At 52.9% G+C, this 21,446-nt stretch overlaps 8 protein-coding genes and 1 non-coding gene across 9 annotated transcripts; 4 read left to right on the top strand and 5 right to left on the bottom strand.

Annotated features, from left to right (window-relative positions):
* Nucleotides 1-1,310: 1,310 nt before the first annotated feature.
* J4E87_005595 (uncharacterized protein) lies at nt 1,311-2,649 on the top strand (the record flags this gene model as incomplete). The annotated part of the gene is made up of 2 exons (XM_049377204.1): nt 1,311-1,928; nt 1,984-2,649. 2 exons carry the CDS (start codon nt 1,311-1,313, stop codon nt 2,647-2,649), a joined length of 1,284 nt encoding a protein of 427 aa, XP_049232830.1.
* A 379-nt stretch (nt 2,650-3,028) lies between these two features.
* Nucleotides 3,029-5,503, bottom strand: J4E87_005594 (uncharacterized protein; the record flags this gene model as incomplete). The annotated part of the gene is made up of 4 exons (XM_049377203.1): nt 3,029-5,149; nt 5,196-5,270; nt 5,324-5,355; nt 5,404-5,503. 4 exons carry the CDS (start codon nt 5,501-5,503, stop codon nt 3,029-3,031), a joined length of 2,328 nt encoding a protein of 775 aa, XP_049232829.1.
* Nucleotides 5,504-6,361: 858 nt separating this feature from the next.
* On the bottom strand, nt 6,362-7,840 carry J4E87_005593 (uncharacterized protein; the record flags this gene model as incomplete). The annotated part of the gene is made up of 3 exons (XM_049377202.1): nt 6,362-7,110; nt 7,164-7,558; nt 7,608-7,840. The coding sequence occupies 3 exons, from the start codon at nt 7,838-7,840 to the stop codon at nt 6,362-6,364; spliced, it is 1,377 nt and encodes a 458-aa protein (XP_049232828.1).
* A 431-nt stretch (nt 7,841-8,271) lies between these two features.
* On the top strand, nt 8,272-9,928 carry J4E87_005592 (uncharacterized protein; the record flags this gene model as incomplete). The annotated part of the gene is made up of 3 exons (XM_049377201.1): nt 8,272-8,826; nt 8,919-9,768; nt 9,819-9,928. The coding sequence occupies 3 exons, from the start codon at nt 8,272-8,274 to the stop codon at nt 9,926-9,928; spliced, it is 1,515 nt and encodes a 504-aa protein (XP_049232827.1).
* A 2,263-nt stretch (nt 9,929-12,191) lies between these two features.
* Nucleotides 12,192-13,365, bottom strand: J4E87_005591 (uncharacterized protein; the record flags this gene model as incomplete). Its single annotated transcript, XM_049377200.1, has 2 exons — nt 12,192-12,380; nt 12,490-13,365. 2 exons carry the CDS (start codon nt 13,363-13,365, stop codon nt 12,192-12,194), a joined length of 1,065 nt encoding a protein of 354 aa, XP_049232826.1.
* A 1,437-nt stretch (nt 13,366-14,802) lies between these two features.
* Nucleotides 14,803-14,887, top strand: J4E87_005590. The gene has a single exon. It is a non-coding gene; the product is annotated as a tRNA-Trp (tRNA).
* A 195-nt stretch (nt 14,888-15,082) lies between these two features.
* Nucleotides 15,083-16,150, bottom strand: J4E87_005589 (uncharacterized protein; the record flags this gene model as incomplete). The annotated part of the gene is made up of 3 exons (XM_049377199.1): nt 15,083-15,186; nt 15,238-16,063; nt 16,115-16,150. 3 exons carry the CDS (start codon nt 16,148-16,150, stop codon nt 15,083-15,085), a joined length of 966 nt encoding a protein of 321 aa, XP_049232825.1.
* A 308-nt stretch (nt 16,151-16,458) lies between these two features.
* On the top strand, nt 16,459-18,075 carry J4E87_005588 (uncharacterized protein; the record flags this gene model as incomplete). Its single annotated transcript, XM_049377198.1, has 1 exon — nt 16,459-18,075. The coding sequence occupies one exon, from the start codon at nt 16,459-16,461 to the stop codon at nt 18,073-18,075; it is 1,617 nt and encodes a 538-aa protein (XP_049232824.1).
* Nucleotides 18,076-18,694: 619 nt separating this feature from the next.
* J4E87_005587 (uncharacterized protein) lies at nt 18,695-19,243 on the bottom strand (the record flags this gene model as incomplete). The annotated part of the gene is made up of 2 exons (XM_049377197.1): nt 18,695-18,877; nt 18,941-19,243. 2 exons carry the CDS (start codon nt 19,241-19,243, stop codon nt 18,695-18,697), a joined length of 486 nt encoding a protein of 161 aa, XP_049232823.1.
* Between the last annotated feature and the right edge of the window lie 2,203 nt (nt 19,244-21,446).

The raw sequence follows: 21,446 nt of genomic DNA, 5'->3' as shown, positions 1-21,446 counted from the left end.
AGCTTTTACCAACAGCAAGCGAGTACTGCGACAACTTCCAAACCAGCGAGCAACAGACCGTTACATTCACCATCGTCGTCTTTCGCTGAAGTCGCCACTCGATCAACAAGATCTCAATAACAGCAGCTTCCTACTTGCACATATCGGCCGCGGATATCCACCTCATTTTGGTCGGCATCACTTCCTTATCTCCGTCGACATCACTTTCGACACTCACGGTCGTCACCTGCACTCACTCGAACCTACAAGAATATGGCCTTCGCCGGTAGCTAGTAGCAAAACGTAAGTCAGCTTCCCTTTGCTCCAATATACCTCACTGACAACATGCAGATCAAGTTCTCATCTTCTTCATGTGCTCACCGAGTTCCATCAGCCCTAGCTGCAGTCGCCCGTCCGACCAACGGCCCCTCAGACGCGAGCAGCATGGCCTTGTGCCTTAATGGAAGGTCACCCGAACATGTGTCGGTACGATGTCACTCCAGCGACTTCGGGTTCTGAGATGGCTGGCGGTCACCGTCACGGCGCACCTTACTGCAGTGGGGGCTCGGGAACGGCGATGAGTTTCTGGGAATCCGGCTCGCGCTGCCTTGTGCATTAACGAAAGGTTGCCCGATTATGTGTCGGTGTCAATGTCACTTCGGCGTGTTGGTGCAGTAGAAACTCGGGAATCTTCGGTGGAGGGGTTTGGGAAGTGGTGAATTGATGGGCGGCGGATGATAGATGACGGCGATAGCGGGTTCTATTGCATACACGTGAATATCCTGTAATGATGAGAACAAATTACTTTCATCTTTCCTTCCTAATGCAGTGTTGCTTCTCAAGCATGCCCTCAAGGTTGCGTAATGGAGACGTTCAGTTCGTATTGATTGTAACGCAGAACATGCCTTACCCTGGAGGTAAAAGCAGTTCTCATCACTTACAGAGGGTCTGAGCCAACATCAACGTCGTCTGTAGAGTGGGCTTTAGTTGGGCGTGCAAGTCATTAACCGCATGCGTCTGCTCCAACTCACAATTGAGCAAAGGCTTCGTCTTGACGAGTTTCGCTATCGACCCCCTTCTAATCGGTAAGCAGTAGTATTAGAGGGAATGATGGGATAATGTGGCCCGAGTGTGAGAGATGTTGTTGGCGAGGGTGAAGCAGGCGTTGGAAGCCCGAGGCACGTTCCAATCGGAGAAACCCCGGCATCCTTCCCCAAAAGTACATGCGCATAGTCGCGACCTGCATCAAGCTTCACCTCCAACGCCAGAAAACCGCAACCCCCCAGTCCTCAACCTCTCCCACACGCGCACGACGCGCCAATCACCCCAGAATGGCCGCAGCAGAAGCCGAAGTCGCAGATGCGCTCTACAACCTCCGCCTGAGCATCAAGGCCAGCGCAACACCGATCCTGACCACGAGCGCCGAACCCACACCTGCCGATACTGTCGCAGATCTCGCCGTCGCGACACATGTCTCCTTCAATACCGATTCGGGCGACCACCGGGTGTTTGCGCTGAGCACTCCGACGCGGTTTGCGCCAGACGGCAAGGCGGTTGACTTGCGCAGCTGCTACTTCGCGTGGCTGAACAAGGACGCCTCCGTCACCGACTACTTCGCCGCTGTCCAGACGCTCAACGAGGAGCTGCCGAGCGGCGCGGGAGGCAGCGTGCAGAATCTCACCTTTGCGCAGAAGATTGAGCTCATCGCTTGGTTGAGTGGAGAGACGGAGAGCAGTGATAGCATCGCTGCTATAGATGGGGGCGCGCTCAGTGCAGCCGCCGGTGATGCGGCGGCTATTGCAGGCGGCAAGGGCGTCCCAGTCGATGGAGGAAGGGGCGCCAAAGTAGGATCAGCAGGCAAGATGGTGGATGCGCGGTTACTGCAGATCTACGACGGAGAGAGGAAGATGGGAGACCACAACAGCGTCTTGAGGGGATCCAAGAATGTCGTACGTGATCACCAGCTCCCTCATTTCAATGCTACAACAGACTGACACTTCCTAGGACTTCTCGCCTTACCGCAAGATCGCCAGCACATTCCTCCGCTCACGCCCCGATGCCAACAAGCTACCCGCTCCCCAGCCCGCCCTTGTTGCCAATCTCCAGAAACGACCTCAACGCCGTCTACAACCCATCATCCTCCTCTCCCCATCCGCCTCCTCCCTCCTGCGCACCTCGAACGCAAAGACATTCCTTAGCGACGGCGTCTTCGTCCCACCAAACACCACAGACTCGTCCAGCACATCCGCCTCCGCGAATATGATTCAAATTCAGCGCCTCCTCCCGTCCATCTCCTCACAACCCCTGACTTTCATCTGCGTCGATTCCACCGCCAGTTTCAAGCCTACATACTGGGGCCGTGTGGTCGCCATCTTCACTACTGGCCAGCTCTGGCAGTTCAAGAGCTACAAATACACACAGCCCGCAGAGTTGTTTGCAAACTACCCGGGTATATTCGTTGGCTGGAGTTCGGAAGAGCCGCCAGAGACGGTGAAGCAATTGGGCAGGGGTGTGCTACCCGTGGGTGTGGACAAGTGGACAGGCAGCGAAAAGGGCAGATGGAGGGACAGAGAGGTTGTGGAGAGGATCTGGGGCAGGATTGAAGAGGGCATGCGAAAGAGCGGCTGGACGAGAGACGGACCGGGACTGGCTGGACAGCAGGGTCGGTAGGACACAATCTCTCATGCGCCTTGTTCAAAGGGGGATTTGTATCGATATGAGACGGAACTCTATCTTGGGGTCTTGGGTGTTCTGGCGTTGATGCGTTATGCATGGTCTGCGAAGTGCGATATACCTCAAAAGCTGGTTTCGCGCAATACTTGGGCAAAAGAACACATCAAAGCATACTACCGAAACCAAAGCATTGCTCAGGCGCAGTGCAGTCAGGTGCGAAAACTAGATCATTCATATATGGCATTTCATTTCACATGATATCTTGGTCCCAACATAAACACCCTAATCCAAAGTCCGCAGAGCAGCCGCTCGCCAGATTATACAAAACTCCAAAGAGATTGACTAAAGTCCGACTTTTACCATCGTAATCTACCTTCTACCACTCCAGTGGTTCGGTGATCTCCTCTCCCCGGTTGGTCTTTGGCACAGGTTGCGCCTGCACCTTGACTGGTCCGCGTCCATGTCTCTTCAGGAAGCCACTTCCATCCAGCCAAGGCCAGACAGCTGTGCGCTTCTGCTCATGCTTCTCAATCTTGTCAACGTTGGCCATGGTCAGACCAATATCATCCAGTCCGTTGACAAGGCAGTGTTTCCTGAACTCCTCGACATCAAACTTTGCAAGTTCGGTTCCATCGGCAGAGCGGATGACTTGGTTGGGGAGGTCGACCTCAATCTCCTTGCCAGCGTTTGCCTCGTCGGCGACGCGTTGTAGGACAGCGGTGTCGGTAATTCGGATGGGGAGCATACCGTTCTTGAACGTGTTGTTGAAGAAGATATCGCCAAAGGAGGGGGCGATGATACACTTGATGCCGAAGTCGAGGAGCGCCCAGGGTGCGTGTTCACGACTTGAGCCGCAGCCAAAGTTGGGACCAGTGCAGACCAGGATCTTTGAGTTGCGGTAAGGTTCCTTGTTCAGTACGAAAGATGGGTCCTCTTTGTTACTACCGGCCTCGAAGCGCCATGCGTGGAAGAGAGCACTACCAAGACCAGAGCGCTTGATGGTCTTGAGGAACTGCTTGGGGATGATAGCATCGGTATCAATGTTCGCTACGTCCATAGGTGCTGCGATTCCGCGGAGGGTCTCGAACTTAGGCATGCCGGCTGAGGCACCGCCTGTACTTCCAGTATTTGAGCTAGTGTGTTGAGGTCCGGAGCTAGGAAGATCCATGATCTTTTCAAGCTCTTCGTCGCTGCTAGGGGGCTCGACTTGCGCGTCCAACTCAATCTTCGGTGAGCCCTTGGCTTGTCCAGACGTTTGTGGCGCCAGTTTCCGTACATCCGCCAGGTTTCCTACAATGGCAGCGGCAGCAGCCATCGCGGGTGACATGAGATGGGTTCGGCCACCAGCACCTTGTCGGCCCTCGAAGTTTCTGTTCGAGGTCGAAGCACATCGCTCACCGGGAGAAAGAATGTCGGGGTTCATGCCCAAGCACATCGAGCATCCAGCTTCTCTCCACTCAAATCCGGCATCACTGAAGATCTTGTCAAGACCTTCTGCCTCAGCCTGCTTCTTAACCAGGCCAGAACCGGGCACAATCATGGCCCGCTTGATGTTGGAAGCCACCTTCTTGCCCTCAACGATTTGAGCAGCTGAGCGCAGGTCCTCAATGCGGGCGTTCGTGCAAGATCCGATGAAAATCTTGTCAAGTGGGATCTCCTGCATTGGGGTGCCGGCAGTCAGACCCATGTACTTCAGAGCGCGTTCGCATGCCAGCTTCTTGACCTCGTCTTGGAAGTCGTCAGGTCCAGGTACAACGCCAGTAATCGGGATGACATCCTGAGGTGAAGTACCCCAAGATACAGTTGGGGCGATGTCCTTCGCGTCGATCAGAACCTCAATGTCGTATTTGGCGCCCTCGTCTGACTTGAGACCCAGCCAGTAACTGCATGCCTTCTTCCACTCCGGGCTGTCAACCTTGGGTGCTAGAGGCTTTCCTTTGAGATAGTCGATAGTAATTTGATCAGGCGCGATCATACCGGCTCTTGCGCCACCCTCGATTGACATGTTGCATATCGACATGCGCGCCTCCATGCTCAAGCCGCGGATAGCCGAGCCGCAGAATTCGATGACGGCACCTGTTCCTCCGGCCGTGCCAATCTTGCCGATGACGTGCAGGATGATGTCCTTGCTGCCAACGCCAGGTCCTAGCTCGCCCTCAACCTGAACTTTCATGTTCTTGCTCCGTTGTGTGATGATGGTCTGTGTGGCCAGAACGTGTTCGACCTCGCTGGTACCGATACCAAAGGCCAGGGCACCGAAAGCGCCATGTGTGGATGTGTGGCTGTCACCGCATACGACGGTGGTACCGGGGAGCGTGAAGCCCTGTTCGGGTCCGATGATGTGCACAATACCCTGCCTCTTGTCGTCGAGGCCGAAGTAAGTGAGGTCGAAGGCCTTGACGTTCTCCTCGAGAGTCATGCATTGTAATCGCGAGTCGGTCTCTTCGATGAATTTCTCGGTCGTAGTGAGGTTTTTCCGCGACGCGGTGGGGATGTTCTGCTACCGTTAGCTGCTGCTGGATTCTGCAAGATGCAACACATACGTGATCGACTGTCGCGAGGGTGCAGTCCGGTCTTCGCACTCGGCGGCCGGCATTTCGGAGGCCTTCAAAAGCTTGCTGTAGTTGTGTGAGTCTATGGAAAGGCAGGACGGATTCGGAGGTCTGCCTACTGGTGATGTCACTTCATGGACAAGATGCCTGTCTGTGCAGCTGTCAGTAAGAAACAATGGCTACACAGCGCATGTCATACCAATATAGAGCAGGATTGTGCCATCTTCCTTCTCTTCGACGATGTGGTCCTCGAAGACCTTGTCGTACAGGGTCTGCGGCGGTTTCACAGCAGACGGCATATTGGATATGTGAGGTAGAAGTTGCACAACCAGTCCAAAATGGGTGCAGGAAAATAGAGTTGGAGATCAAGAAAGTGAGACGTGCTCGGCCAGGGCAGGTATCGGCTTAAATGAGGCGCGTGTGGAACTCAAATCCATGGAAGGCGAACGAGGCACAAAAAGATGCCGGCCGATGTTCGGAGTCGATGGTAAGAGGGGCACAGCCGCCAATCACGCCGCGAATGATGACGGTCCGCCTCGGCCTCCACCGCTGTCGGGCTGCTATACTTCACATCTGGTAGGTGCCAGGCGGTGATAGCGCTCTTGGGCGATATAACATGCAGGCAACCTTGTCGCGCATCGCCTCTGGCGCTGCGAGCGCTCCTCTAGGTACTGTTTCCGCAACCAATGACGACATTCACGTGTCGAGAGGTCGCTCCTGCCCCGCACTGCGCCTGCCCCACTGCACCGCCTCCCGGCCGCCGTCTGCAGCGTCAGCAAGTCTACCAACGTTCCGATTTGACACTGGACGAGCATGTTGCGACGACAGCTGACGAGGCCCTGGCCAGCCCACATGTTCACCCACGCTTCGTGAGGCTGGAATGGACATGACAGTAGCCCAAGTGCAGAAGCAATTTACTGTGTTTGAAGAAGAAAACAATAGCCGTTGATAAGCAAGCGAGCTACCTCGTCCGACCGCGATCCTTCGACTGTATCGCTATTCCCACCCAGTATCGCTTCTGTCAACGCGGGGTGAATACAATACGCCGAAACTCCCGGCAGGTCCCTTGTAGCATATGCGCTCCAGCCATCCTCCCAGTAATTTACATGTTCCACGATACTATAGTACACCCACCGTCTATATGCATACCCACACATCTACAAGTTGTCCGCTGTAAAGATAAGCAATGCCATGCGATGCCGCACAAATAGTCCTACAAGTCCAATCGCGAACTGGAACGCGAGCAAACCCATAGCTAGGCGGTCCTCCCGCATGGGACCGAACCATACTAACCACAAGTTGATTAGTGTAAAGTTGCTCGACGAGACCACCTGCCCTTTCCCATCCGTCTCAACATCGAGCATCCGAAGCCGGTGCAGCACCTTGAGGCTCTCCGCTATCGGTCGTCGTAGTGGTTTGGTGAATTCGACGCGCGAGGGCTCCAGTAAACCAGTCCGTGCGTTGAAGTGCGGAAGCCGATGTCGGGGACATGGTACGATGTGGAACAGTTGGGGTGCCGAGTAGACAAAGTTGAACGCTTGCGGTAGGAGTAGCAACATGAGCGTTTTGCTGAAGTGACCGAGGATGGCCACTACGGCGAAGACCATGCCTGCAAAGTAACAGTAAGTGTCGCCCACAAACACCTTTGCTGGATACCAGTTGTGCATCAGTAACGCCATCGAGACACCGATAAACGGCAGTAGCAGATACAGCGAAAACAGATGCGAATCCGTCGCTGGATGTGGGTACGTCGTAAATGGTGAGAGATACAGCATATCATTGCCGACAATCAGGACTGCAATGACTATAGACTGGGCCACCTCGATGCCGTTGATGCCCGCCAAGATGTTAATGCTATTCGAGGAGAAGATGGACATCAGCGCCATGTAGACGTAGTAAAGCCAGCCTGAACGTATGTTAATGGGCAATCTAGAAACAGCTATCGATGCAAGTACATACCCAGGTCAAAGAGCTCGCCAAGGTAAGGCCTGAGTGGTAGTGGGACGACCATCTGCGTCACACCAAAGTCGACAAAGTAAACCACGAGCATGGGAATAACTGCAAAGGCTGGAATGAGCACCTTGTGTCGCCATCTTATGTCGAACAGGTCGTCACCAATACCGAGCAGTACGATAGACTGGAGGGAAAGTATGGCCGACAGATAGGACGCAAGCTTGTTGTGAGGAAACCTGTGTAGTAGCCTCCCGGTCTCAATCAGCTCCAGTTCCTTGATCGTGTCCCGGTTACCGCCGCCTGATGTTGCGACTACAATGTCTTTGTAGAACGGCCATGGTATGAAGAAGATCAAGATGAAAAGATACACCATAGCACAGACCGCGCCCATCATCTCTGGGCTATCCCTGTCAGTAAATCGTTTTCATGTACAGTACACTTGACACTTACATTTCAATCTGCTTCAGCTTACATAGATCCTTCCCTTTGAAGCCACGCTTCGCAAAGGCATCCCCAAGCCATCGTATCAAAGCATAACAGAATGCAAAGGCCAGACCACTGAGCGCTATCGACGCAACAAGCGGCTCACCGTCACCGTGAAGCGTGTTGGCCAGCACACCGACACATGCGAGCGACAAGGAGAGCAGTGAAATTGATTCTGTTGATGATAGCGCGCTCGCCATGGTGACAGTGATAGTGTCTGATGTCGAGGTGACGGCGGATCTTGGCACGTGGACGCCTGTAGCTGTTGACTCCGCGCGGCCGTTTGCTGTCGCGACGATATCAACAACGGTTGCGCAACCTCCCCACAGCAACGCCGTCACGACCTGCCGTTTTGCCGAATCGCCACCTCTTTGTCTGAACCCGGAGCGTGACTCTGCGTGAATCGTTCGAAGTGGACTTGAGACTGACAGATAAAGATTGTGAACAGATCCACGACTCCAGCAACGAAACCAACAAGCTCGCAGAGTGAGCCAGAGACGAACAGAGCAGTACAATCTGCACGAGGTCGTGGTTGCGGTGTTTGGTGAGTAGAGATTCTGGCAAGGTGTTGTTTCGGCTTCTTCCTGCTCTGCTAACCCGAAACGATAGACCCACGAACATTGGCATCAACATGGCGGACCACAACCAAGCCAGCCGCTCAGCCAAGGCTGATGAGCTCCTGGACGGTCTGAATGCGGTGAGCAGTCATCTCGCGTCGCGAAGTTTCCTCCAGCACTTGACAGCGTCGCGTCTGCCCTCTGCTGCAGTCAGCGATTCGTCCTCGCTGGGCCCCACCAAGGAGGAAGCACGGTCGCCTGCACGGAGACCGCATCTCAATATCGCCGCCGCTTTCGAAGACGAGATCGAGCACGTGGATCTAATCGCTCCCCTGATTCAGGAGCCTTGCGCCGACGGCAGCACCGGCAGCGTCGAGCAGCGCGTCATCGACCAACTAGAGGTGGCCTTTGTGTGTGCGCATCGCGCCTACGCTGAGATGGCTGCAGAGCGAAGCTTCCAGACCTTCTCGCATGGCCACCAGGACCTCGTACTCGCTGTCGACTTCAACTACTTCGGCACGCGCATGGTCACGGCAAGCTCAGATCACCGCGTCAAGGTCTGGGACAAGAAGGACGATTCGTGGACCTTGGTCGAGAGCTGGAAAGCTCACGATGCCGAGATTGTCGATGTAAGTTATCTAATCTTCAGCCGCAAATCTTCTTTCGGTCACCTGCATGCCTTTTTGCCACCTTTGTGACCCGTCGCTAACTTCATGTACAGGTCAAGTGGAACGGCCCCTTCATGGGCGAGGTTGTCGGTAGTATTGGTGAAGATGGTCGCTGCAAGATCTGGCAAGAGGACGTCACCGAGGTGGCCATGTCTGGCAACCGCTTCAAGCTGGTCTACGTACTCCCTTCATTGACCAACGCGCCGTTCATGTCTTTGGACTTCAAGAACATCATGCAGGAGACCTGGCTCGCGCTCATCACCCGCGACGGCTATCTCACTGTGTACGAGCCCCAGGATCAGAACAATCTCCACGAATGGACTATCCTGGCAGAGCGCTGGGTCTCCGAGAACAACCCTCCCGAGCGCCAAGAGGAGGTAGGCTTCAAGGTCGTCTTTCACAAGGAGAAGCTACCCTGTTGGACCGCCATCACCGCTGGCCTTGACCGCAAGTCGCTATCCCTCGCTGTTGCTGCTATGAAAGATGTCCTTGTCTTCCGCACCGACAAGGCCAAGCGCTTCTTCCAAGTTGCGAAGCTAGAGGGTGCTCGTCAGATCATTCGAGACCTAGCCTGGGCGAATGGTTCTATGCGAGGTTACGACATCTTGGCCACAGCTAGCAAAGACGGCGCTATTCGCATCTATGAGCTTCGTACGCAGACCGAGGATAGGAACACTGCATCTGGAGAAGCATCGTCTTCCGCTCCGCTTTCAGTCTCTCCTCGAGGCCATCGACAGAACGCCCCATCTGGTATCGGAGCTGGACTGGCAGGAGCTTCCAAGGCCCCCGACACTTCCATTGAGAACGAGCAGTATCCTGGTCGCATCAAGCAGAAGGTAGAGATGACCGATGAGCTTACCAATCATCACGGAGCGGTTTGGCGTGTCGCGTTCTCGCAGATGGGTAAGTCACACCGGAAGAACATGCACAGTCACAACTAACAATTATTACAGGTGATCTTCTAGTCACTACTGGAGATGACGCTAGCATTCGTACCTGGAAGAGGGCTGCTGATGGCCACTGGCAGGAATATGCCCAGATTGAGACCGCTCAAGATAACTAACGAGTCAAACGTTTCCTGCATTGTCAGACTCGACATGTTAGGGCTCGACATGGTCTTCTGGATGAGACATCTACGGCGTTGGTGGTAGGCGGATCGGCGAAGGTCTGTTAGCATGCCAAAACGCATTGCATAACGGAGCAATTATGGGATGAGGGAGGGAGATTTTGCATATGGAATTTTCGGCGTTTAGGCATAAGGATAACACCACACGACATACGACGCATGGCTATTACGCCGCGTCCAGGTCATTTCACGTTTAGATACCCACGGCTATCCATCACCGATTCATCAGCCATGTCATGGTGGGACTTTTCATTTCAGTCATCGTTGGAATAAAAAGAAGAATAGCAGCTATGCTTACACTGATATCGTGCACCCACGTCCGCCGTTGTCAATGCTGTACCGCACCAGTCGAAGCTGCTGTCTTTACTCACGACGGCCTCAGTCTAAGTCGCCGCTGCTGTCTTTACTTACATCTGCCTCAGTCCAAGCCGCCTACCTTTTCATCAGCTGCCGCAGCAACTGACCCGGTTGAAGCTGTTGTCTATCGTTACATCGACCTCGGTCCAAGCCGCCTGCCTCTTCATCAGCTGCGCATCGTACTTGCCCGTCGCTAGAGCTACCGGAGCTATGGTCACACAGGCCAAAAGAAAGAGGATATCTAAGGCCACAGTTAGTTCGGATGCAGAAGACTCTAGGGAAATACAGCGCCCAAACAATGAAGAACTACATGGATGGGATGTCTATAATGCTGTTGCTGAAGACCCAGAAGTTGCCAGAGCGGAACGAGAGTTATGGGTTTACCTGCCCTTTACTGATCAAGAATTAACGGATACCACGCTGTCTAGCGAGGAGGTCGTAAGGATGGTAGAACGCGGCTATCCCGCCCTTGCAACCAGTGCCATGGCGGATTTCTACCAGTCAGCTCGTGAGCACCTGTCTACATCGCCACCGCTCACCATCTCAGTGCGCGAGGAGTATCCGACGACATGGCCAACTACAAACACAGCAATGGATGGCTACTGGGGCCAAGCTACCGATGCGGAGAAAGCTCTTCACCCTCCTGACCACCAGGTTGACTCTACAGACGACTTTGCATGGCTTGATATGTCAGAGAGGTTGTTAGTCAAATCCTGTGGGAGCCCCAACGACTCTCTCATGGTGTTGTCCTCATATCCGACTGCTGACGTCAACTCAACTGTGCACTTGGCTTATGGGACCAACCACGATATGTCCAACTCTTCCATGTGGCTTTTGTACTCAGAGATGGGTTTCCATGTCGCTGATATCAGGGAGCATTCGATGTTCCATGTGGACGTCTTTCCCCGGCGAATAGATCGCAAGACTGTACCGGGTGGTGAAGCGACCCTCTTTCGAGCAGGAACACTTCCCACTCAACTTCGCAGACATTGGCAGGAATATGCCTTCAAGATAATATCTTGCTCTGAGGCAAAAGTCCTCCTTGTCGTTGGGGGAATAGCGGCCAAGGCGTACATGACCTACATTCAGGAGAATGAGATCGAGCATACAGTCTTGTGGACATTTGGAAAGAAACGATTCGAGCATGAAATCCCGTTAGCTTGGCTGCAGTTCGAGGCTAGGAAGATAAGGCGCTTGGCCTTCGCGATCCCACATCCCGAAGCTTTCTCGAGGAATCGCGCGTCTGTCCTAACGGACATTCAAAGGCAGTTTGCATTCCGTGAGCGGATATTTGACTACTGCCTAGTCCAGCTTTTCGGTAAACTCTACCTGCCTTACTTCCTCTCAACAACCGGGTACGCCTATTAGTTGAGCACGGGCAGCATTCTTAAGATGTCGGCTTTCCGGAATTTCGACGCAAAGAAGAACAACACCCTTAGCGATCATTTCAAGCGGCCTCCACTGGACATGGCCTCCTTAGACAAAACCTTAGAGAGGACATCAGGAATTGATGAGACGCAACGAAAGGCCATCATGAAAGTCAGGGCAGCTAATAATGTAAAGCCATCAGATGCCCTGACGTACTACAAAAGGGACGACGTTAAGCGCAAACTTGCTGGCTACATCATCACCTAAATCCTCTTGACTATCAAGGCCCTAAACGGAAAGGCTTAGTCCATCTCAAAGACCAGAGAGAAGGCCAAGGATCTACTAGTGGAAGAAGTGACCAGACGCAGGCACACCAACCTAGGGAAAAGCTAAACAGCCTAGAGCCTACGTTAACGTTAGGTCACCTACTTTAAAAGATTTTAGGTTAATGTAGTCTGCAGACCTGTTTAGCTTTTTACGTATGAGGTGCAGGTTCCGCTACAATAATTGTTCCATACGTGTCGGGGATGTCAAGCGCAACCTCCGCAGCGGCTGCTTCATTCCACAGGCTGTCAATAACAGGGTTCGTCAAGGGCCAGGTATGCGGATTGATCTCTTGGACAGGTATGCTGAAGGGCGGTGAGCTCTGGAGGTGCTCGTTGAGCTGCAGAGGTAGAGGTGCAAAGTCAGTATATGTTTCACATGCATTTCGTACAGACAGGACTTACCGAGTCCTAAAAGATTCTCATCCTTTGGTTGGATGTTGAGAGTACAGGAAAGGCGGTTTCGACCATGCGCACAACATCGTCGCCAGTCAGGGTGATGTCAAACAAGGCATCGTCGGAGAAGGGGACGTGAACAGGTGACCATGCAAGTCGCTCAGCGCCGATGGTCTGCGGATCGCTCTCGTCCTCAAAGTCTGATAGGTGAAAGCCATTTGCGTCGAGTTCGTCCTGCTCCACTGATGATGTCTTCTGGGCAGCCGTCTGGACCTGAAGAGGCTGGTGGTCCCTGAAAAGACGCCGCTTCCTAGGTCGCTTCCGTTGGTCCTCCCATACTTCATGCTCCTCTTGCTTCTCATGCTCCTCCCATACTTCATGATCCTCTTGCGAGGCATACTCATCTTGCGAGGCATACTCATCTTCTAAATCAGACCCCTCTTGAAAATCACACACATCTCCTAAAGTGTCCTCCTCTTGGATGGTGGCCAACCTGCGCTTCTTTGTACCATGTTGCTTGTGCCGTGTACGCTCCTGATGCTGGTCTTGATCCTGATACTGGTCTTGATCTTGATATTGGTCTTCGTCCTGATACTGGTCTTCATCTTGATATTGGTCTTCGTCCTGATACTGGTCTTCATCTTGATATTGGTCTTCGTCCTGATACTGGTCTTCATCTTGATACTGGTCTTCGTCCTGATACTGGTCTTCGTCCTGATGCTGGTCTTCGTCCTGATGCTGGTCTTCTTCCTGATGCTGGTCTTCTTCCTGATGCCGGTCTTCACTCTGATACTGGTCTTCGTCCTGATGCTGGTCTTCACTCTGATCCTGGTCTTCGTCCTGATCATGAGGCTCTAGATATCTCAGGATGTCCGCCGACAGTGCCTTCTTCGCTGTCCGAGCTAACCGTGGCCGAGTTAAAGCCGGCATAGCAGGAGCGAGCGCGCGGCCGCGGTAGCGTCTGATCGGTGCCGGTAGCAAAAGGGAAAGCTGGGGTAATGGCAGGCGCGCGGCCGCGGTAGCGTCTGATCGGTGCTGGTAGCAAAGGCGAAGGCTGGGGTGATAGTAGGAGCGAGTGGCCGTGGTTACGCTTGATAGGTGTCGGTAGCAAAAGCGAAAGCTAGGGTAATGGCAGACGAGTAGCCGCAGTTGCAACTGATAGGTGCTGGTAGCAAAGGGGAAAGCTCGCTGGAAGTAGCAGATCCGGCAGCTGAGGAAGCTGAGATAAAGGCAGGCGGGTGGTGATTGCGTCTGATACCTCTCTAGTAGCAGCCGCTGCAGCACCTGAAGAAGCTGAGATAAAGGCAAGCAAGTAGTGATTGCGTCTGGTACCTCCCTAGTAGCAGCCGTTGCGGCAGCTGAGGAAGCTGGGATGAATGCAGGCGGGCGGTGGTTGCGTCTGGTACCTCGCCAGTAGCAGCAAATGCGGCATCAGTTGCTAGGCTTCTGTAGCCGCAACGGATAGCTCTGTAGCTGCCGTAGATGCTGCCTCTAGGTAAGATAGGTTCAAGATGAGCGGCGGCAGGCGTTATGTTTGCTGATGGGTGTAGTAGCAGAGTAGACAGTATAAAAGCGTCAGCTGCGCTGTGCCAGGCAAAATTGACTGCTAGTTCTGTAGAGGTGTTAGCCTTGAAGTTGCACAAAATTTGGTATACAATAAGAGACGCTGTTATTAGACTGCTGGAACTTCTTCTTAATTTCATCTGAACCTCCCGGTTTCTATTACTTAGTTTTCGCTGTGTTACGAACTGTTTCCTAGTATAATCTCTGCTTCTTAGCCTCTTCTTGATGTATTTACAATCGGTTATTGTGAAGGCGCCCTGCACAATTGTGTTATCGAAATGTTTACGTAGTTCGTCCGGCTTACGCCGCACAGGGTGGCTGGTTAGTGAAGATTCTAGGCTACAAGACTATCGTTGACCTAACGAATCCTCGGTACTATTCTCGACTGTGATAGCAATTGTGATCGAACTGAAATGTTCCTAATCCGACTCTGGGTGCAGGGAAGCAGTTACAAAACGTCCCTCGTGCGTATGGCATGGGGGCACAAGGCTTTTGCTGGTGGGGCAGTTGTAGTCGGTGGACTCGAGACACTATCTAGGTCTAGATCTTTCAGATGCTGGGCTAGGGAATAGGACTAGTGGGGTAGAAAGCCGTTGCGTAATGCTAGGAACGTTGTAGGATTAGCGTATACAGATCGTTGGAATTGGAGACGTGGCCTTTCTGACAGCGGATCGGACTCGATGACTAGACTTGTAACTAGTATGATGCCATCGCGATTAGCAGACCATCTCATCAAGCTGCTGTGTAGGGAGCAAAATGCTGGGTATAAGTTGCATGTTTGACACAATTTTTTCCATCCAATCAGGCCACGTGGCGCAATGGTAGCGCGTCAGATTCCAGTTCTCCTGGAACCTCCTGAAGGTTAGGCGTTCGAATCGCCTCGAGGTCATTTTTTTGGGCCCCTGGGTGCCTGGGACAATGCATACTTTTTGCCGTTGGTTGGGAGGGGATGCGTTGATGCCCTGGTGCGTTGTGGTTGACGGATTGCGCCAAGGAGGGGTGACTCCACCAAGAACCGAGGATCTGGACCCAACTAGACCATGACTCTTCTGAAATTGGCGTGCATTTGTTTGAACTGCTTGAATTATCCGAAAGATCCGAAGACAACCGCTTTACCAGATGAATTATCCTCCTGTGACATGGACCTTTCGAGCATTAAGAGGAGATGCGACGTTCTTATGAGGAGCTCTACCGGACATCAGCAAGCGTTGCAACACCAAGGAGGATGCATGGACTTACCGTCGTACTCAATTTCATACGTAACTGGCATATCCTCATCTGTGCTGATGAGGATCGGAGCGTCCCTCCGAAGCTTCCGTTCCCTGACATTGAAACGTATGCCGCTGTCCTTCCTCGGACTAACCCATAGGATGCACGGATCGTCCAAGTCTGCTTTCTCGTCCTCCACCTCTCTTACGACGATCTCTTTGCCCTTACCTACCTCCTCAACAACCTCATTTGGCACCTCCGTATTCGCCGTCAAGCCCCTCGCCGCAATGTCTCGCAGCCAATCTCTCCACACTCGGAGTACACCTTCTTCAATGTCAACAAAGTTGGTGAAGAGATTGTGAGAACCGATCTTGACAAGATTCGTCTGCGCAACCAGCTGCGTGAACAATTCATGCGCCTCTAACCCAAGTGTCTGTCTCACGGTCTCGCCTTCGTATCTCTCCTGTACTGCCCCCGGAAAGGTACGACTGCCAGGTACGTCTCCAGGTCGGCGCTTCACTCTCCTGCCATCCGCTTCCAAATCGCGCCTATGGGGCTTGAAGCGCGAGTACATGTTGTTGTATTCGGCCAGTCTGCCAACCTCCTTTGTAGCAGAGTTGTAATCATCGTAACTCTTCAAGCCATCGGTGCATCGGTATGTACAGAAGTACGGGGGCTCGGTGAGCTTCGCAGAGGGATGGAAACATTCGAGAAGCACCGAGTGCGAATGTAGCTCGGCAGCTGCAGTGAGCCGATTATGGAGAATACGTAGGATGAGCGTGTATATGCGGTGCGATATTGTGGTCAATTGTAGGAGTTCGGGCGTTGGTATGGGCGTAAGGAGGTGGAGAAGTAACTGCAATGGTTAGCAAGTTGGACGCGATACGGATGTGACAGGAAAGCGTGCCTCGTTGGGGAGCCTGTAGAGATAGCATTCACCCATGATGTGAGATGCGATTGTATGTATATCAGGTTGCAACGTAGAATGTCAAACTCGTGGGGCACGAGTCTACACACATGGGCGAAGGGAGCAACACCACGACTCGGAGATAAGATATCGTCATCGCGGTGCTAGGCTCACTTTGGCGGGGCCGAGGCTTGTCCGGATGAAGTTAGAACATCATCAGAGACGCGCTTTCCCATTCAAGCCTCAGCACTCACTTTCTCAACTCACCTCGCAAACCTCAACTTCAGCTGTTCGGCGACAAATACCGAGGTAATAGAGTGAGTGCGGCTCTCTCTTCATTCACGATGCAAGGCTTTGTCGCTCGTCAGAGAACCGGCAGTCCTGCCGCTGGTCAGCCTCAAGGCAAGCCCGACCGCCAAGCCAATGCAGCAAACGCGAGGGTATCAATAAGAAACGGACATCCCGTTCAGCAACCTCAATCGACTTCTGGTATTCCGGCGCGCGGACTCAACATTACCCAGAACAGCTCCGCCGTCTTACAGCCGCCCCTCCAAAATCGACAATCAGGTCCGGGTCCAAGTCAGAAGCGTGATCTCTACGACACTGATGCAGAGAGTCTTGACACTACTGTGAACCCATCTGTCGTACAGGTCGAAGATAGTCAACAGAAAGAGCAGCACTACCAACAGCAAGATCATGTCGTCAATCTTGGTGGCACTTCGGAGATGGAGGGAGAAGACGATGACAATGGAGACGAGCTAGAGGATATGGAAGACGGATCTGAAGATTATGACGACGAAATGGTGCAAATGAACCAAGAATTCATTCATGCGAGCGGAGTAGCACATCTTACTTACGATGAGCAAGTCGCCTTTTTGCATCAGGCAGGGCGCGGTGGACTCCCAACAGTCCGAGGCGACTCGTATCCCCCGACTACCAATGGTGAGCCATCCGAGTGGGAAGGCGGGCCGGAAGCACTCTCCAACTACCAAAACGAGTTTGTTCCCAGTTCCCCTCCGCCTCAACGTCAGAACATAAACAAGCAAGCTGCACGCATGCCGGCGTCCCATGTCCCGCAACAACAGCAACGGCGAAACATGCCAATTGCCAGCCAGGATACGCAGCAGGCATCGGGTTTGTTTCAGCATAGTGCGCAGCTCCGCGAGCAGTCTCGCACTGCCGCGCCTTCCCGGCAGGCTGGAGGTCAAAATGTTCAGCATCACGCCCTCGCCCTTCCCACCAGTCAACACCAAGCCTATAATCCGGACAAGCATAATAGCACCGCCAACCTGCCGATGTATTCGGGTCCTCATCCTAGTACCCAGGTACAGCCCAGCAAATCTCAGCAACACCTTGTTCGACAGTCTTCTGGCCCCAGGACGCAGCCCCCACCCAGGAACAATGCCATGCCCAGTGAGCCTCATGCGCCTCAAAAGCGCCAGCCTCTAGTACCGGCTATACATGAACCCGTCGCGAAGCAGCAATCGGTCGAACAAGCGCCGATCGAGGAGCCTGAGGTTGTCTCCCATGAAGACTACGACCACACGACGCTGTTCGGGATGAGTTACGAGCAGCTTAGGAACGAAAGCTTCGATACTGATCCCCGTGCCCGGCCGTCTGTGCTCTCAAAGGAGGATCTTCAGAAGCCTCTGGTCGAGCGTCTAGAGTTAGTACAGCAGAACCCAGATGCCGTTCAGCAATCCGAGTTCTTCCAATCACTGCCCACAACCGAATGGGAGGATGCTGGCGACTGGTTCCTCGATCGATTCCAAGACATCATTCGGCGCACAAAGGAGGCAAGGCAAAAGAAACGCAAGCTAGCGCAGGAGTTTGAGGCAGAAGTTGAGAAGCGACACGAGCACGTTTCAAAGCGGCAGCATCAAGTTCAGCAGGCGATGGAGAAGATGAAGTCGCAGGGTGAGGGTCTAGTGCCTAGGAGCCCAAGATCCAGGAAAGGATAGGAGCGAAGCTTCTGAGCTCTGCTCTCTGGTCTCGTATCATCTGATGTTTACACGGCGCAGCGCAATGATGGCTGCCATGACAGGATGACTGTGTCTCGGCGCAATGTCACTGCTCGATGTCGCCACGCGTATATTATACCCATATATCAATTTACCTACTTTCTCAAAACAGAAGCGTGCGCCATACCTTCTCTCGCGGGGTGCATTTTATCTTCCTGTGACATCATCCCGATGCGCTTAAGCTTAATTATGTACTACTATTCTTAACGCTCCTTTCCTACTATTATCTTGTGTACAGTTTGTCTATCTAAAGCAAAGCAATTCGCAGTGCTGTCCTACTTAGAGGAGGAACTAAATAGATAAGTCGCTGTCTACATTGCTGTCAAAACAGAAATTCACAAAATCTTTAGGCAATGTAGACTCCTTGGTGGTATGTATCTCTTAGCCTCCGTAGACGTATGTTCAATCTCTCTTTTGAAAGAGGTCGTGCTCTTCAACATGGATTCACTCTCATCATAAAGCATGAGCAAACGCGACTGTAGCGGAGTAGAGTAGAGAAGATTTCCACAACAACGAGGAGCAATTTTCCAGATGAGATGCACTACCGATAAGATCATTGTCATCTCCCGACGAGCGCATCCTTCATCTCAGGATACTCTCTCCATAGATTGACAAGCGGCAAGAATAGATTCTTCTGCACCTCTTTTCCTTCCTGCTCCGCTTTCGCCTGTTCTCCAGCCCATGACCACATTTGGCTCCAAGGAACCCAACTCCACGCAGCACATTTATGCGGTTCCATCGGCTGTCAAGCCCATCAGTACTGTATCTCCTTTCCCCGTCAACTCCAACATGAAGAGGGACTTACCATGGGTGTCTTATTTTCACCGGTGATGGTGCAGGTAACGAAAATGGTCACATAGTGCTTTCCCTCTCCGAAAACATCGTTGGTAGCAGTCAGAAACTTGATATTGCCCACCTCAAGCCCAGTCTCCTCCAGAACCTCTCTTGCAGCCGTTTCAGCAAACGACTCGCCATACTCGAGATGGCCTCCGGGACATTGAAGGGTTCCTGCGCCGTGCGAGCCTGCGCGCTCGCCCATGACGATGTTGCCCGCATTGTCATGGATGACAACGCCGACGCCGATCTTGGGACGTTGAGCTTCTGTCATATTGGACGAAGTCGATGGGTTTCTCTGTGTCGTAGGCAGGGTGGAAGTTCAGTCGCTCAAGTCGTGACTTTCTATGCTGGCCGAGGCTGCAGGCATGACTCTTCCCCGGGATACATGGTGGCTGCTCTGTGCGCTAGCGCCTAAAGTAGTCTAGTCGATGTGTCGCCCTAAACCTTGGAAGCCCTGCAGGGCTGCTGTCTCTATCTCCATCTGCATCGTGCTCAGCACACTAGGACGTCGCGAATGAGTCAAGCTGATGGCAAAGGGTTACTGCGCTTCGAAGGCGGAGTCGGCACTCGCGGAAGGTGTAAATCAGGCCTCCAGATCCACCATCTGCAAAGTTCGCCCTATTCGGAACATGACGGAAGCTTGGCACGTCAGCGTTGACTTCATAGTCAGGATGTGTTGACAAATGTATAATCGGGATTTAGTGGCATAGTGTGTTCTATCTCCACAAGGCGTCTGTTCTCCTGTCGCTTTTTCTTTCTCTCTGCTGGTAATTGCTACAACCAATCGCTCGTTTCGACGACTTCTCCAGCATCATAACACACCCAATCTTGCCACCGGCGATATCGCACAGCACACATTCCCATGAGCATGCCGTTCGAAATAGCCCGAGAGTGGTCGTCGTATCATCTGATACCCCAATCAGTCGATGTCGCCCTGAATCCACCCGAATCCTACTTCTTCGTAACCGACTTCCTGATCATAGCCTGCGGTATACTCTATACGCTCTGCTACATCTTCTACACCATCCGAACCTACTCAGACCGTTACCTAGCTGGTACTGTACAGTTTCTTTCCGCGACCATGGCGTACGAGATTTACTACGCGTATATCTGCACTAGCACGACTTTCCAGAGAGCTTGCTTCTTTGTGTGGTTTCTGTTCGATATTACGTTCGTCACTGTCGCGCTCAAGTATGCGTACAAGCCGGAGGAGAGGAAGAGAACGATCGTGAAGCTGTTGTGGCAGGTGCCGGCTTGGATGGCCTTTTTGTGGTGGGTTGGGACGGTGTGGCCGGATGAGAGGGAGCAGAAGACGGCGTTTTTCACGGGACTATATCTGGAGTTGCCCATCGGCTGGGGACAGATCTTGTATCTGGTTCAGCGACAGGATACCAAAGGGCAGAGTCTGGAGATTTGGTACGTTGATCTTTTTCCCATTTGCATCATGGCGTATCGCAGTTCCACCTCATTCAAGGGAAGGATTGAAGAGACTGGAGCCTACGTTGTCGCCAGATATTCCGATCTGCTGGATTCTATCCCAGTGTAGTCTGCAGACCTGTTTAGCGTTTTACTTGCCTAAATCATTTCCAGGAACCGAGCGCTGACAAGTCTAGGATTACGAGATATCTTGGGTGCATTACGGCGTTTCTGGTGTTCATATGGAGATATGTCAACGTACCGGAAAACTGGTCTTACGTCGGAAACTGGTGGAGTATTGGTGGCATGATCGTCACGCTGCTACCAGAGACAGTATATCCGTTCTTCTACGTTTGGGCGCATCGGAAAGAGAGGGAGAAAACAAAAAGGAAGAATGCTTGATGCTGAACGACGGAAGCTGTCGATAAAACAGGGAATTGCGAAGATGCAACGCTTGTACCTGTACGGGAATCTGTGTGTCAACCCTGTTCAAATGCGCCGTGCCACATGGTTGTCCCCGCCCGTCCAATATTCGTGCATGCCTCTCCAGTATCGTTGTCCGCGTCTATGGATACTTTCCTGTTGCATCAGCTGATGCCAGGCGCATAACAAGCCGGAAATTCGGCATTCTCAATCAGGCTGTGGACTGATGCTGTGACAGTGCGCGAAACCCAAGACGGCCGATCGGCTCACGAGAATTTGCAGCCACGCGTACAGTCGTTACGGAAGTTATGCGGCGACGACCACGGATGTTTGTCAAGACAACTGAAAGTAGGATGACGCGAGCTGCTGGATTCTTTCCCTTGAGCGCAGCGACAATTGGAAGTCGGTAGACCAGTGGGCGGGCGATGCAGCAATCTATTGCTGAAATCAAGATCATCGGCAGGCATGCTGGTAGGATTGGACAAGCTTCCCAGCCGCGCGATCTAGGCCGCACATGGCGTCTTTGGATGGAGCCCAGCCACTACACTGAGCGCACGAGTGTCTGTGCCCGCAGCCATGACGCTCATTATCTGGTTCGCACTAGCCGCATTGCCGATCTTCAGCCACACGATTGG

Source organism: Alternaria ethzedia, assembly GCF_023757985.1.
Source record: "Alternaria ethzedia strain BMP 0044 chromosome Unknown scaffold_12, whole genome shotgun sequence".
In the NCBI taxonomy this organism is placed as follows: domain Eukaryota; kingdom Fungi; phylum Ascomycota; class Dothideomycetes; order Pleosporales; family Pleosporaceae; genus Alternaria; species Alternaria ethzedia.
This window is presented reverse-complemented; position numbering and strand designations above follow the sequence as displayed.